Source organism: Pinus tabuliformis, chromosome 3_2 (genome assembly GCF_031772625.1).
Source record: "Pinus tabuliformis cultivar Carrire ecotype Pingquan chromosome 3_2, CPIR1, whole genome shotgun sequence".
NCBI classification, from domain to species: domain Eukaryota; kingdom Viridiplantae; phylum Streptophyta; class Pinopsida; order Pinales; family Pinaceae; genus Pinus; species Pinus tabuliformis.
In genome coordinates, this window is record NC_142302.1 from 167615409 (window position 1) to 167628987 (window position 13579).

Sequence of the window (13579 nt, forward strand, 5' to 3'; positions counted from 1 at the left end):
CAACACGGGCCTTAGTATATTGGGTTGAAAGGACAACTTTCGAGCAAGGTTAAGTGGTATTCCAATGACAAGGTAGAGGAAAATCTTCATCACCTCATTCAATAAAAACTTTTGGGGACCAAAAGCCTCCCAAAATGGGGATGTATGATCCAGATGGATCATTATATTATTTTTCATCCATCTCGATGCTTTCAAAGTAGAAAAAATGGAGGAATCAACTTACAAGCTCATTTTTACCAATGGTCCTAGTTTGGAAAATCCAGGGAAAAAAAATTAGAAGCCATTTTGAGGCCTTAAACGACCACTTTTTATGGTGCCAAACTTCTTAGGGACCTAGAGTCCATAATCTACACGCAAGAATCACCTCAACTAGAGCTCATATGAGAAATTTATGCCTCTCGGAAGTTGACCTATCATGATTGACAACCATAATTCGAAAGGATGCCATGTCAACCCCCGTTACTCATGGAAAAGGGGCTAGCCACGTGGGGGCAATTAAGAAAACTCTAAAATGGTTGAGTTGTAACTCATGTTAAGGGTTGAATGGGTCAAATCTAACCCCTAGTTGGCTATCGGGTTGTTTTATGACTAGGTTGCTAGGAGGAAAAGGGGTTCCATTATATTTGTTAGCATTTTGTTCCATAGCAAAGCAGACTAGCTGAGTGTGGATAAAGAGAAAGAAATCATAACAAAGAGGCTTTGTGTTCTATAGTAGCCCATGAGCCACAGCTATTACTGTCGGGAAACTCCATAGGGGTGCCTTCTCATTTGTAATTGCATCATTTCATTACAAACAAAAGAGAGCAAAGCAAGCTCACCTTCCAGCTGGGATTTCTCTCATAAGGGTTTCCTAGAGCATATATTGTTGTTCATTGAGGTTTGGGAATGATTGTATATACCTATTCTCTATTATTCACATTTTATTTATTGCATGCATAAACAACGGAATCAATAATAACAGATCTAGAATCTTAGGGAATTAACCCTTGGGTTATTTCAATAAATCTATTGTAATGAATCGTCCAGTGGAATATCCACGGCAATTTACAGATCAAATATAATGTCAACCTAGCCCAAAAGAGCTGGGGCATTCCATCAAGGGATTCATACATCCTCAAAATCCATCAAAATAAGGAAACTAGAACATCACATGGCCTAGTTCAATGTTATCTCTCTACAATAAACAAGTATACCAAACAAAACACCCTCAAGACATCCATCATCATATCATTTCATCAACTATCAACCCAGGCATGAAAATCACCAAGTGGACTCACAACCCCCGGGCCATCCAAAGTCTTTCAACCTGTAAACTTGCCTTCGTGATAAAAATCACAATAGTCGTCAAAATTTTCACTAATGTATGCCTCACACAAAATGAGGGGTAATATGAGGCAAAAAAAATTAGTCCTTGATGCATTCTATTTCCAAATGCCCGTCAATATCCTCTAAAGAAAATGTTTAGAAAGTAAACCACATTCCACAATGTATACAAGATAATTTTTGGGCCAAAATATGTCACATTTCGCCTAAATTCAATATGTTCATATTTCCATGTAATACACAATCGCAGTGGCAAATTCTCCTCACTGCAGATGCCACCATGTAAACTCCAATACACATGTTTCAGAATTCAATTTCAAAATAACAGAAAAAAACATTTGCATATGGATTTGCAGCTGCATACCAGAATCCTTAAAGTTCTCCTGGATCTCTTGATGTAGGAAATATACAAGATCTACAAGTTTCTCCACAATCTACAATGCAAATGTATGTCAGAACTTGGCCATAGCTGGTACAGTGTGTATGGCATTGCAGATTTACCAAAGACTAGATACTTGCGATTCTACTTAAAACTACCACGCATTCAATTAATATAAATTGGAACATATTTGTTCATTATTGTAAGAACCTGAACCAGTGCTCAAAAAATAATGACATTCCACAAAAACCTGAACTAGCTATGACCAATGCTACTCAATTGTGTTTTTTGTTCAGGAAAAAGAAATATATCAATCATCTAACTTCAAAAGAAACAAATAATCCTTGGCAGACCATTTCCGTTAGGAGCAATTTGTACAAAATTCATAAATAATAAGGCACAATACATGGATACCACTGAAGTTAAAGGACATTACATGAAAATACAAGTAAAAACATCCAGGAAACACAAGCAAAGTCCTCATTTATAAGATTCTAAAGAGTGCTAAAATAGGTGCAATGATGCATTTGCTATCCCATTCAAACTCACCAAATAGCGGACAAGAAGTTAAAACATACATGTAAAATTTGAAGGATCGACTCCAATAATTATCAATGTGAGAGGATGCCTGCTTTAATAAACAGGATGCCAAGAATAAAATGTGGATACCACATAAGTTTATAAGTTAAATACAAAAAATAAAAATACAAGTTAAACCTCCTGTAAGTACAACCAAAGTTCTGATTTATTAGATTCTAGAAACGATTAAATAGATGCAAGGATGCAGAGTGTTATCACATACAACATCAACAAAATATTTGATAATAGAAGAGAAAAGCATACACATAAAAGACAATAAAATTCTAAGGATGGACTTCAACGATCATCTGTGTGAAAAAGTGCACTTTAATACAGAGGATGCAGAGAGCAATTTAAATGTTAGCAACAACCAATAGTTCAAAAAATCAGTTCTTCAATACTGCTTTATAAGAAATGACGAACAGCTTAGTTTAGAAAACAAGAAATAGACTTTAACTTGAGAAAGAGAGTGACCTCTTCCAGAAATTTAGACCAAAGGGATTTCTTCTTCAAATTCCTCACATGCTTTCTCTGGCTCTTCAAATCGTTCTTTAACATTGCGACACTCTCTCCTACAAGTCCAATACAATGATGTCCTTATTAGTTCCATCATTCCTACCCAGACATGATACTGTGCTTCCCAAAAAATGAAAAATCACAAAAATTCAAACACAAACATTGCACAAAACCAAAGAAGACATTCAAAATTAATTTTTATGACCTCACGCCAAATTTAAAGTGGCTCAGTCTTCATGCTGAACTTTCCAAGAGAATCGAAATCATCTACAGAAAGATAAATATAACGAAGGGTTTCTTCTCAACTACAATTATCAGGTGTCAATGTTTGAAAACATGTATAAGAAAAGAAACAAATTCAAGCAGAAACATGGATTTCAACCATAACCAGTGGTTCTAAATTTATCTCTTCGCATCATACAGATCAACTGTGCCGAGCAATGTGCAGCTGGCACAATTAAAAAGACAAAAACTGCAATTATTGATAAGTTGAATAACCAGTCTTCAAGTAGTCAATTTATTCTCTAGACAGTTGACCAGGATAGAGAATAGACTGACTATTGGGAGGTTGGACTGTCATGTTTTGGGTGGTCTGGGATTAGGTTCCAGTCAACCAATAAGAACAGCAAGTTAACTGCAAATTTAGGATGATTAAAAATAGACTTTATGCAACAAGAGAATGGTGTTTAGACTCAGACCTTGTTTTGTAACAGCCCTGGGGTTGGTTGTAATACACTTGGAGAAAGGCCGTTAACCATAGGTGCTTGGAGCCATGTGATATACACCTTGAAGGTTGGACACTCGACTTGAGGACACTTAGTGTAATATTCCTAAAGGAAATTTATAATGATAAACAAGCAAACATAGCCAAAAAGACACATAAAATTACTCAAACATCAGCACACCATTTTAAAGGCAAAAACAGCACTGCTGAGCCATTTTATTATATTATGGAAAGGGTACAATGAGGTGTTGGAAAGAGTGCACCTGGGCTTGCTCAAGGCAAACCAGCTAAGCCCAAATGAATAATAAGAAGTCCCCCTCAAATATGTTGCTGCTCTATCATAAATACACTGCTGGGTGTGAAGATCTGCTGCTAGGGCCTCCTCCAATGCTCAGATAATTCCGGGAAATTAACCCCAAGTTCTCCACCAATAACCCACAAAAACCCATGAAGGAATTGGCCAAATGTTGACCTTGGAATTTCGGCCCAATTTTCCCCTAGCTCCTCCAGCATTTCAGCGAAGCAACAAACACAACATTTGCTACAGGTTACATCTTCCGCTTGTGGAGGAGGGCAAAGCATTTGGGGGTCAATTCTGGAGCGTCAAAACTAGGACAAACCCTTTATGAGTTTTTCTGGGCTTATTGAGGAGAGGCCAAGATTAATTTTGGCAAAATCTTCTGCCACAACACTTCCCCGAACTCCACCCAAGTTTCAGCCCCTAACTCCTTTCACTCCTCAACCTCCAAGCGTGTCTCCTCCAAGAAATACGCAGTCCCTACATTGTTGGTTGAGTCTCCTCCACACAAAACTTGCACCCCACTGCTGGAACTACTGGAAAAGGACGGAATTCCCTCCTTGGGCTGGCACTCGAAGTCCAGCGAAGCAAGGGTTGAGATCTCCACTCGGAGACACTCGTGTGCTAAACAGCACTGCAAACTTGGCTTCAGCTCAAGCGTGCTATGTCAAGAACACATTCTGAACAGATGATTGCATGACCAAAATGAGCGCATCTTGTTGTATTTATCAAAGAGCCTCCATGATGCCCATGTAGGCCCAGCTCGACTTTCCCCACCAACTTCGCTCCAATGAGAGCGTCTTCCACATGTGGGTCGTAATTCTCCATGGGGTGGCCCCCACGCTCCACTAGAGCCGCAATATTTCCCTTCCTTCCTAATGTTTGGGCCCCCACTTAATCCCAAAATTCATGTGGGACCTCTGAACCCACATCTCCTAAGTGCAAACATGAAATAAGACAAAATTGGGCAAGATTGATATTTCCCTTAGCAATATTGCTAAGTGGGAATATCACAGTCCTCCCCGCCAAAACGTTGCTTGTCCTCAAGCAACTGCCAAACAACGCTCTCTCTAGTTGTTGCTCCCCATTGTCACTGCAAAAATGTGCCAGGGTCCCAGATGCGCCACTGATTCGTCCCTGACCTCTGCACTGTCCTGACATGAAAGAATCCCTCAATACCAAGATCCCAAGCCATCCTATCCCACCTGAAGCTCCCCTCGCTCCACTCACTATCCTGCCTAGTATAAGTACCAGAAGTCCCTTGTATACCATCAATGAGTAGGGGATCATGATAATGTGGCACTATGCCCAACTCCTCGTGAAGTTGTCCTACCACGTAGGCCATCCCATGCACTCCAGGAGTATACTCTCGAAGATACCACCCAATCCCTGTAGAGATAGCATCTCGCTCACGTGAGCTTCTCCTGATATCATCCTGCTAGCCCACCTGCCATGCTAATGAAGTCCCCCATGCCATCAACGAGTCATCAAAGCCCAATGGAAGATCTAAATGATCTTCCCCTGTAGAAATCAGCTCATCCCCAAGGGTAGTTGTACTGCCAAGTCCTATGATGCCCAGATCCCACACTAGTCTAAAAAGGGTGCCACTATGTTGTCGCTGCGCAACTCTGATCATGACAATCTGCCCCTCATGCTCAAGTTGTATTCACCTGTCCTAGGACCTAACGATAAAACATCTATGGAGTCCCAATGCGTCCAGACCAAGCACCTCCATGATGTCACCTCCTACCCATCCAACACTCACCCTGATTCGTAGCGATAACAAGGAAAACCAAACTTGCCATGTGATCAAGGCCTCAATGCTACCCCACATGTCAAACCAAGGGTGAGCTAGGTCATCCCCCATCCCGATCCCACTCACCACGAAGCAAAGTGTCCAATTGACCATCCATACCCCTAAATCCCACAGCGAGAACAACTGTGGCATAGTCCTGACAGCTGATGTAACCAACTTGTACCACATCTCAGGTCCCTGCGTGCAATCAATATATGAACTCCATACATCACGAACCAATCTGGTGCATGCGACATAGCCCTGCATCGGCCACACCACATAGTGGGATATGTCGTCCTGCCTCCTAAAAGTGCTCCCCAATGCTGCCTGTAGTCTAAGCATCCGCTTGTAAGCATGGTCCACCAACCGTTGTAGATGCTCAAGGGACACCTTAGAATGTCTCACCAAAAGGAGACCATGTATCACCCTGAGTGTGGGCTCAAGGGTGGTGCAAGTCCTACCTCTGCAAGAGATCGAACTACCCCCAAGCCTGCCTCCACCAACTCGTGTCCTGACCATATGCCACAACTGGAAAGCCTCTCTCCCAATACATTGTGTCTTGTCCGACTGTCTCAGATGAACCTCATGGGTCATGTTGCTCATGATGAGAGCATCAAGAGATGATATCCAAGTCCCCTGTGTCAGTGTGCAATGCTGGAGAGTGATAAATGGAAGCTCACGATCAGCCCTATGACGAGTGCGTCTGATGCCCTCGTCAGGATATCTCTCTAGCAGCAACACTCTGACAACCTGTTGTGCATCATCTTGCTCGATTGCACACAAATACGTACCCCTACACTCCTTTGCATAGCACTGAACTCCGTGGCACAACTCCATGCACCCCTGGATACCAACGCACAATGCCATGCCCCCATGTAACATAGGTAATCCCATATGTGCCCATGCAACCACCACGCTATTAATACACATAACACGAAGTGATTTACACCTCATCTGCCTTGGTAATCCTAAGCTGCCTAACTCCACACCTGCTAGAAGGGGTATCTCTATTGTGTCGATCCTCGGTGACTCTTGTTCCTAATACCCCAATGGGAGAACATCGTCTCCATATAATGCCCAGTCTAGTGGCCTACCCATGCCACCTCCTCCCACCAGCTCTTGCCAGAGAATGCTAATCATCTTGCGACTCCATGCGCAACCAACATGCCAATACAATCTATGGAACCCGCTCACAAACCGCTTGTTTGCTAATGCCAACTGAAATTCCCCTCGGGAATGTATGTGCTCACTCACTGGGTCGACTACCTCATCAATGCCATAGCCATCCCGCATGTCTGATATCGGATAAGGAGCTCCACCTAGATCCCAATGCCAACTTGGGCCTCCAGTGCCCTTGGTGTCTAAGACCTCCCACTAAGCTTTACTCCAGACTATGACCATCTCCATGAGTTCACCCCACTCCACCGGGTAACAACTCAGAACCTCTTGCCATCCAAACCCAAGAGAGGGATCGAATGCACGAAATCTCGCACATAGAACAACCCTGACATGTAGATGTTGTACCTTGTGTAACTTCGATCGTCTCATCTAGCTATCCAGGTCAACACATGAGATCTGACTAGGTAGCTCTGTCTTCCTCTCTCAATTGGGCAAAGGTGCCCCAATACTGTTGCTAACCTGGTCATCCCTCTGGTATGTCTAGACAAGTCCACATCTCCCAATCCAATGCGTAGGGGTGGATCGATAACGTTGTAGATCCTGTTAGTGCGCCTCTAATGCGAACTGTGCTAGAATCCCAACGTGTGGTCTCTATGTTGCCCCTCGACAATGCCTAGCCCAAAGGATGGATGCACATCCTCCTCCATCATGGGCTCGACATGAGCCTCCAACTACTCCTCCATAGACAATCCAACATGCAAGACATGCTCATTAGTCAGGTTTAGGTGGTTGTAATTCTGAAGTTCTGTCATAGACCGGGATGCCTCATCAATGGATACCTCATCAATGGATGTGTGCTCAATTGCGTCCTCTAATCTGTCTACTGAAGCTACCAAAGGAAACTCCAACAAGGGTGACTCCTGCGTCACACTAGGCGTATACTTGTGCCCCTCCTGCATGCCATTAGCCTCATGTTCAACTAGCTGGAACGTATCTAGATGAACTCCATCCTCCAGGGGTATGTTTTCTCTCATCTCGTCACTACCTCCGCCTCCCATCTTTGTCTCTGCAATATTGCTACTAGTGTTTCATTCAACAATCATGCTCCTCTTATTTCCCTCATCTGCAGGTCAGCAACTACTGTTTCTTCTTGCTCCCCTTACTGACAACCACTCTTCGAGAAGCCTCGCCAATCTCTTGATGCTCCTAGTAAAATTTTCAAATTTCTCCTGCTAACACATTTTTGGGCATAAGTTCAATCTAGAGAATAATGTGGAACTAGAGTTTTAGCCTCTGGAATTCTAGTCCACAATAGAACTTGAACATTTATGTGATTTAGACCCACAACTGGCCAAAATCATGCTCTGATACCACTGTAATATTCCCAATGGAAATTTACAACAATAAACAAGCAAACATAGCCAAATACACAGAGAAAATTACTCAAACATCAGAACACCATTTTAAAGCCAAAAACAACGCTGCTAAGCCATTTTATTCATTGTTTTAAAAAACGGCCGTTTCGATACCGAAACGGCCGAGTTGATCCGAGCCGATACCCTCAGCCATGACTCGGCCTTTGAAACGGTACGTTTGGCCGAGTCAGCCATGACTCGGCGGAGTCATTCAATGACTCGGCCGAGTCATGGCTGACTCGGCCAACTCGACCGTTTCTATTATGACTCGGCCGAGTCACAAAAAGCCGGCCCAGAACACGTTAAACAACAATTTAATATTTTTTTAATGGATTTTTAAGGTGATTTCTAATTGGTTTGGACTCCAAGGTGTTATATGAATTTGCTAAATGTCATTTGGGGTCCATTCCCCCTCCCAAACCCTAATTAACACACTCAAATGCTCTCTACTATTGATATGCTATTCAAATTTCATGGTAATGTTAAATTCTTAAAGTAAAAGTGACATTCTCCTTAATCTTCATTTTCATCCTTTTACTTAAATTTTTAACATTACCATGAAACGACTCAGGATGTTTGAGAGTGGTTTCGGCCTCATTGGATTTCATATGGAGAAAGTAGAATTTTAGATTTCATTCAAAATCCAGCAGACTTATCAGTTTTTCAGGATTTTAGGATTGGAGGATTGCAATGTTTCCATTGAATTTTGTCATGTATTAGGGTATGGAACTCGTATTTAATCAAGAGCACCAATCCCTCTATGTACCTTGATGTTAGTGACATTGGTTGTCAAACTCCTCTAGGATTCGCTCCCAAACCAGGAGCTTCTGAAAATGTCGCTCCCGCTCCCATTTTCGCTCCTGCTCCCAAGTAACACAAAGAAGAGAAACCGTTTGGATCAAAAACGGTTAAATGATCTAGTTTATGTCCAATACAACCTCCGGCTCAAACGAAACCATTTGCTGAACAAAAGACCTGATTCAGATCCCATTGTGTTGGAAGACATTGATCCAACATCAGATTGGGTAGTGGAGAGTCGTCCAGCAGAGTTTGATCTTGATGACGATCTTGATTTAGATTTAGATATCGAGACATCAATTGAACTTGAACATGCTGTTCAGTTGAATGCAGATCCCAATCCACCATCCTCAGTCTCACAGCCAGCAAGGACTCTAGTTGTAGGTGCTTCCTCTGCTCAGCCACGACGGAAGCGCAACTGCATATCTACTCTATCTCAGCTTGCATCTGCTGCAGTTGCACAACCTGCTAGTGGTACCACTTCTACAGCTGCAGTTGGAGATGATGATGATGAGGAGGAGTCATGGACCCCCTGTCTGACTCTGATGATGATCCAGAGATTGATCGACATGATCTTGGCTCCCCTGGCAGTAGCTACTAGCCAGTAGCTGTAGTACTAGTACTGGAGTCTGCTCACAGTTTACTTTTGTTGTAGAGGCCATTTCTAGCCTCCTTGGTTATGTGTTTTTTGTTTTGAGTCTTTGATCATGTATGACAGTTGACTATGTATTGCCATTGGGTACCATTTTGATATAATGGATTGGTTCATGAGCCTCCTTTGATCATATGTTGTCTTCCATCTATATTATAATGCTGTGTGTTTGGAAACATGATTGAAAATCTCTAAAATTATGTTTAAAATCTTTAAAATTATGTTTTTTTATAAAAAAAATAAATATTTAATGTATTTTTTACAACTACCGAGTCAATGAAATCGAGTCGGCCGAGTCATTACCGTTTCGGAGTCGGAGTCGGAGTCGATCCTCGGCCGAGTCGGAGTTGGAGTCGGAGTTTTAAAACTATGATTTTATTATAATATGGAGAGGGTACAATGAGGTGTTGGAAAGAGTGCTTTTGGGCTTGCTCAAGGCAAGCTAGCCAAGCCCAAATGAATAATAAGAAGTCCCCCCAAATATGTTGCTGCTCTATCTTCTGCCTCTACCTTGAACTGCCTAGAAATATATTGTTGGGTATGAAGATCTGCTGCCAGGGCCTCCTCTGGTGCTTAGAAAATTCTGGGAAATTAACCCTAGGTTCTCCACCAATAACTCAAAAAACCCATGATAGAATTGATCAAATATTGACATTGCAATTTTGGCCCAATTTTCCCCTAGCTCCTCTAACTGCTGGCTAAGTTGGGGCCCTGTTTGACCCCTCAAATTTGACAAGAAAATTCTGCCAAATTAATCTTGGCCTCTCCTCAATAAACCCAGAAAAACCCAAAAAAGGTTTGTCCTAGTTTTGACGCTCCAAGATTGACCCCCAAATGCTTGGCTCTCTTTCCACAAGCAGAAGATGTAACCTGTAGCAAATGTTGTGTTTGTTGCTCCACCGAAATGCTAGAAAATCCCCCACAACATTTCCCCGAACTCCACCTCAAGTTTCAGCCCCTAACTCCCTTCACTCCTCAACATCCAAGCGTGTCTCCTCCAAGAATTGCGCAGTATCTGCAATGCTCGTTGAGTCTCCTTTACGCAAAATTCGCACCCCACTACTAGAACTACTGGAAAAAGATGGAACTCCTTCCTTGGGCTGGCAGTCGAAATCTACCGAAGCAAGGGTTGAGATCTCCGCTCGAAAACACTCGTGCGCTAAACAGCATTGCAAACTTGGCTTCAGCGCAAGCATGCTATGCCAAGGAGACAATTTCTAAATAGATGATGGAAGGACCAAAATGAGTGCCTCTTTCTCTATTGATCAAAGAGCCTCCAAGATGCCACATGTGGGTTATAATTCTCCATGGGGTAGCCACCATGCTCCACTAGAGCCGCAATATTTCCCTTCCTTCCTAATGTTTGGGCCCCCACTTAATCCCAAAATTCATGTGGGACCTTGTAATGTTCCTAAACAAGAATGTAAGTGATATACAACGCATGCAAACAATCTAGCAATCAGAAAAGTGAAATATACATTAAGCACCGATGGAAACACTGGAAATAGAGAACTGTTGAGCCACTTTACTACTTCAGGAGCAAATACAATAGTAAAATAGAATGGTGCACCTTGGCTTGTCTCAATGGACAAGCATGACAAAACCCAGGTGAGAAAATGTTGAACTGAAGGTTGCTACAACTGCTGCACCAAACTGAACTGTGCTGCCCCAAAAAACTGCTCTGTCTGCTGACTTCGAAGGGCTGGAATCACTGCTTCCCATGCTCAGAAAATTATGAGATTTCAGCTCTTTGCTCCTTGGCCTAAACCCAGAAAAACCCATGAAGGAATTGGCCAAATGTTGACCTCAGAATTTTGGCCCAAGTTCCCCTTAACTCCTCTAGTTGCTGGCTAAGTTGGGACCCCTATTTGACCCTTTAGATCTGCCTAGAAAATTCTATCAATTTAGGAGTGTGATCCTTGCCCAAAACCCAAACAAACCCAAAAAGGGTTTCTCTTGGTTCCAACCTTCAAAAATTGACCCTTCACAACTTGGCCCTCCTCCAATTTCAAATTTTGTTGTTGTCACTGATCATGTCAATCTCTGCTCTCCCGACTCCAGCAATCCTCCTCAAATGGCCCTCCAAGTGATATCCTACTTCTCCCGTCCAGCTCCAGCTCTACAATTCCTTCCTCCAACTCCCACGTGAGCCTAGTGATGGCTCTCTGCGCAGGCCCAGGTAACAGTAAATCGGAATGCTGGGATGATGGCTCTACTGGCTCCAAACTCACAAGAAAGATTGGCCCTTTGCTGCTCTCACAATCCTCTAACTCTCCCGGCAAATGCTTGATCACTGATAGCTCCAAACTCCCCTTGCGTATTCTCAAGCTAGCCAGAAATACGTACTCCCTATTGTGGTTGAATGGTAGTGCTATAACACACTCCTAGAACCCTGAAATACTTATGGAACTGTCTCTGTAGGGTAGGCACAGATGGTCCCCTGAAGTAGAGGTTGAATCTCCCGCTTGAAAGATTCGTAGCTAAACAGTAGGTCAACTCAACTAAACAGCAGAGCAAACAGTCAAGTAATTTTGATTGCAAGGTGTAAGAATGAATCCAAAATGAGAGTTGCTCCCTCCTTATAACTCCTTGGGCCTCCCTAGCCTCATGTGGGCCCCTCCATCCACCTATTCAACTTTCCCTCCAAGCTATTCGAATGGGCCAATTCGAACTCCAATGTGGGTGGCCCTCACATTCCACTAGCAACCAAATAATTTTGAATTGCCTCCTAAGTCCCTAAGTCGAAAATGATGGGGTTCTCTTGCTTAGACAAAATTGGGCAAAATTGGGTAGCAGCACCCTGTTACAAATGTATTTGAGAAGGGACATGACAGTCCTCCCCTCCCAAATATTGCTTGCCCTCAAGCAACCTCAAAGTTGGGTGCTCCAAAATGTGCTCACCTTCCCAAGTGGCATCCTCATTCAGCAAGCTCCTCCATGCACCAAAAATCGCTTGTCCTCATGCAATGCCTAGGCAAGCATCCTCTCTAACTGTTTCTCCCCACTATCACTGCAAAATGTGCTAGGGTCCCAGATGTGCCACTGGATCGTACCTACCTCTGAACTATCCTGATATGAAAGAATCCTACAACATCAGGATCCCAGGCAATCCTGTCCAACATGAAGCTCCCCTCACTCCACTCACTATCCTGCCTAGTGTTTCTGTCCAAGGATCACCCTAGAGGCAACACTCCAAGACCTCGTTGTGTAGTACTATACACCCCTGCATACCACCGATCATCCCAGTACTCCTGGACATGCCACTGTACATCACGACCTACCCCTGTACACCGTTGGATACCCTCGGCTATGGCTATGCCATCCTGTACCGTCCTTTGTCCCACCTGTGCCACTGTACCTTTCACTCCCCGCAGGTCCTCAATGCGATGCAAGTCACTCCTCCTACCCCACAGTGGAAACCGACATGCTATGGTATACCACCATGTATCTCCATGCTCCTTTGCAGACCACTGCTCCTCACTGTATAGCCCTGCACACCACTGGGTGCTATGGCCTAGAATTGGGCTTGTATGCATTCGGCCACATCCCTTTATATAACACTGAACGCTACAACCTGACTCTGTATAGTCTCGTGTACCACTGCCTACTATCATATACCACCCTGTAACATATGGTATCCTGCATGTGCCAAAGGGTTCGCCACTCTAATAGTGACCCCACCATGACAAGTGTCATGTCCCCTCGTCTATCCTGGTAGACCTGTGCACCCTAACTCCACTCTTGCTAGGGGGGATATCTCTGTTGTGTCGATCATTTGTGACGCCTGAGTCCTAAACCTCAATGAGAGAACATCATCTCCATACAATATTTGGTCTGGTGGCCTACCCATGCCACCTCCTCGAACCAGCTCCTGCCAGAGAATGTTAATCATCCTACGCCCCCATGCGCAACCAACATGCTAAAACAACCAATGGATTATGCTCACAAACCACTTGGCCACTAGCGCTAACTGGAGCTCCC

The 13579-nt window shown here is 43.4% G+C and overlaps 1 protein-coding gene across 3 annotated transcripts in view; it reads right to left on the bottom strand.

The window, feature by feature from the left end:
• Positions 1-13579, bottom strand: part of LOC149180322 (protein PSK SIMULATOR 1-like) — a 200142-nt gene that overhangs the window by 85105 nt on the left and 101458 nt on the right. For all 3 annotated transcript variants that reach the window (XM_089416021.1, XM_089416022.1, XM_089416023.1), the window contains 2 exons: positions 2756-2853; positions 1688-1757 (listed from right to left, as the gene is read on the bottom strand). In XM_089416021.1, coding sequence (XP_089272147.1) covers positions 1688-1757; positions 2756-2853 — 168 coding nt within the window. The remainder of the gene's footprint in view (positions 1-1687; positions 1758-2755; positions 2854-13579) is intronic.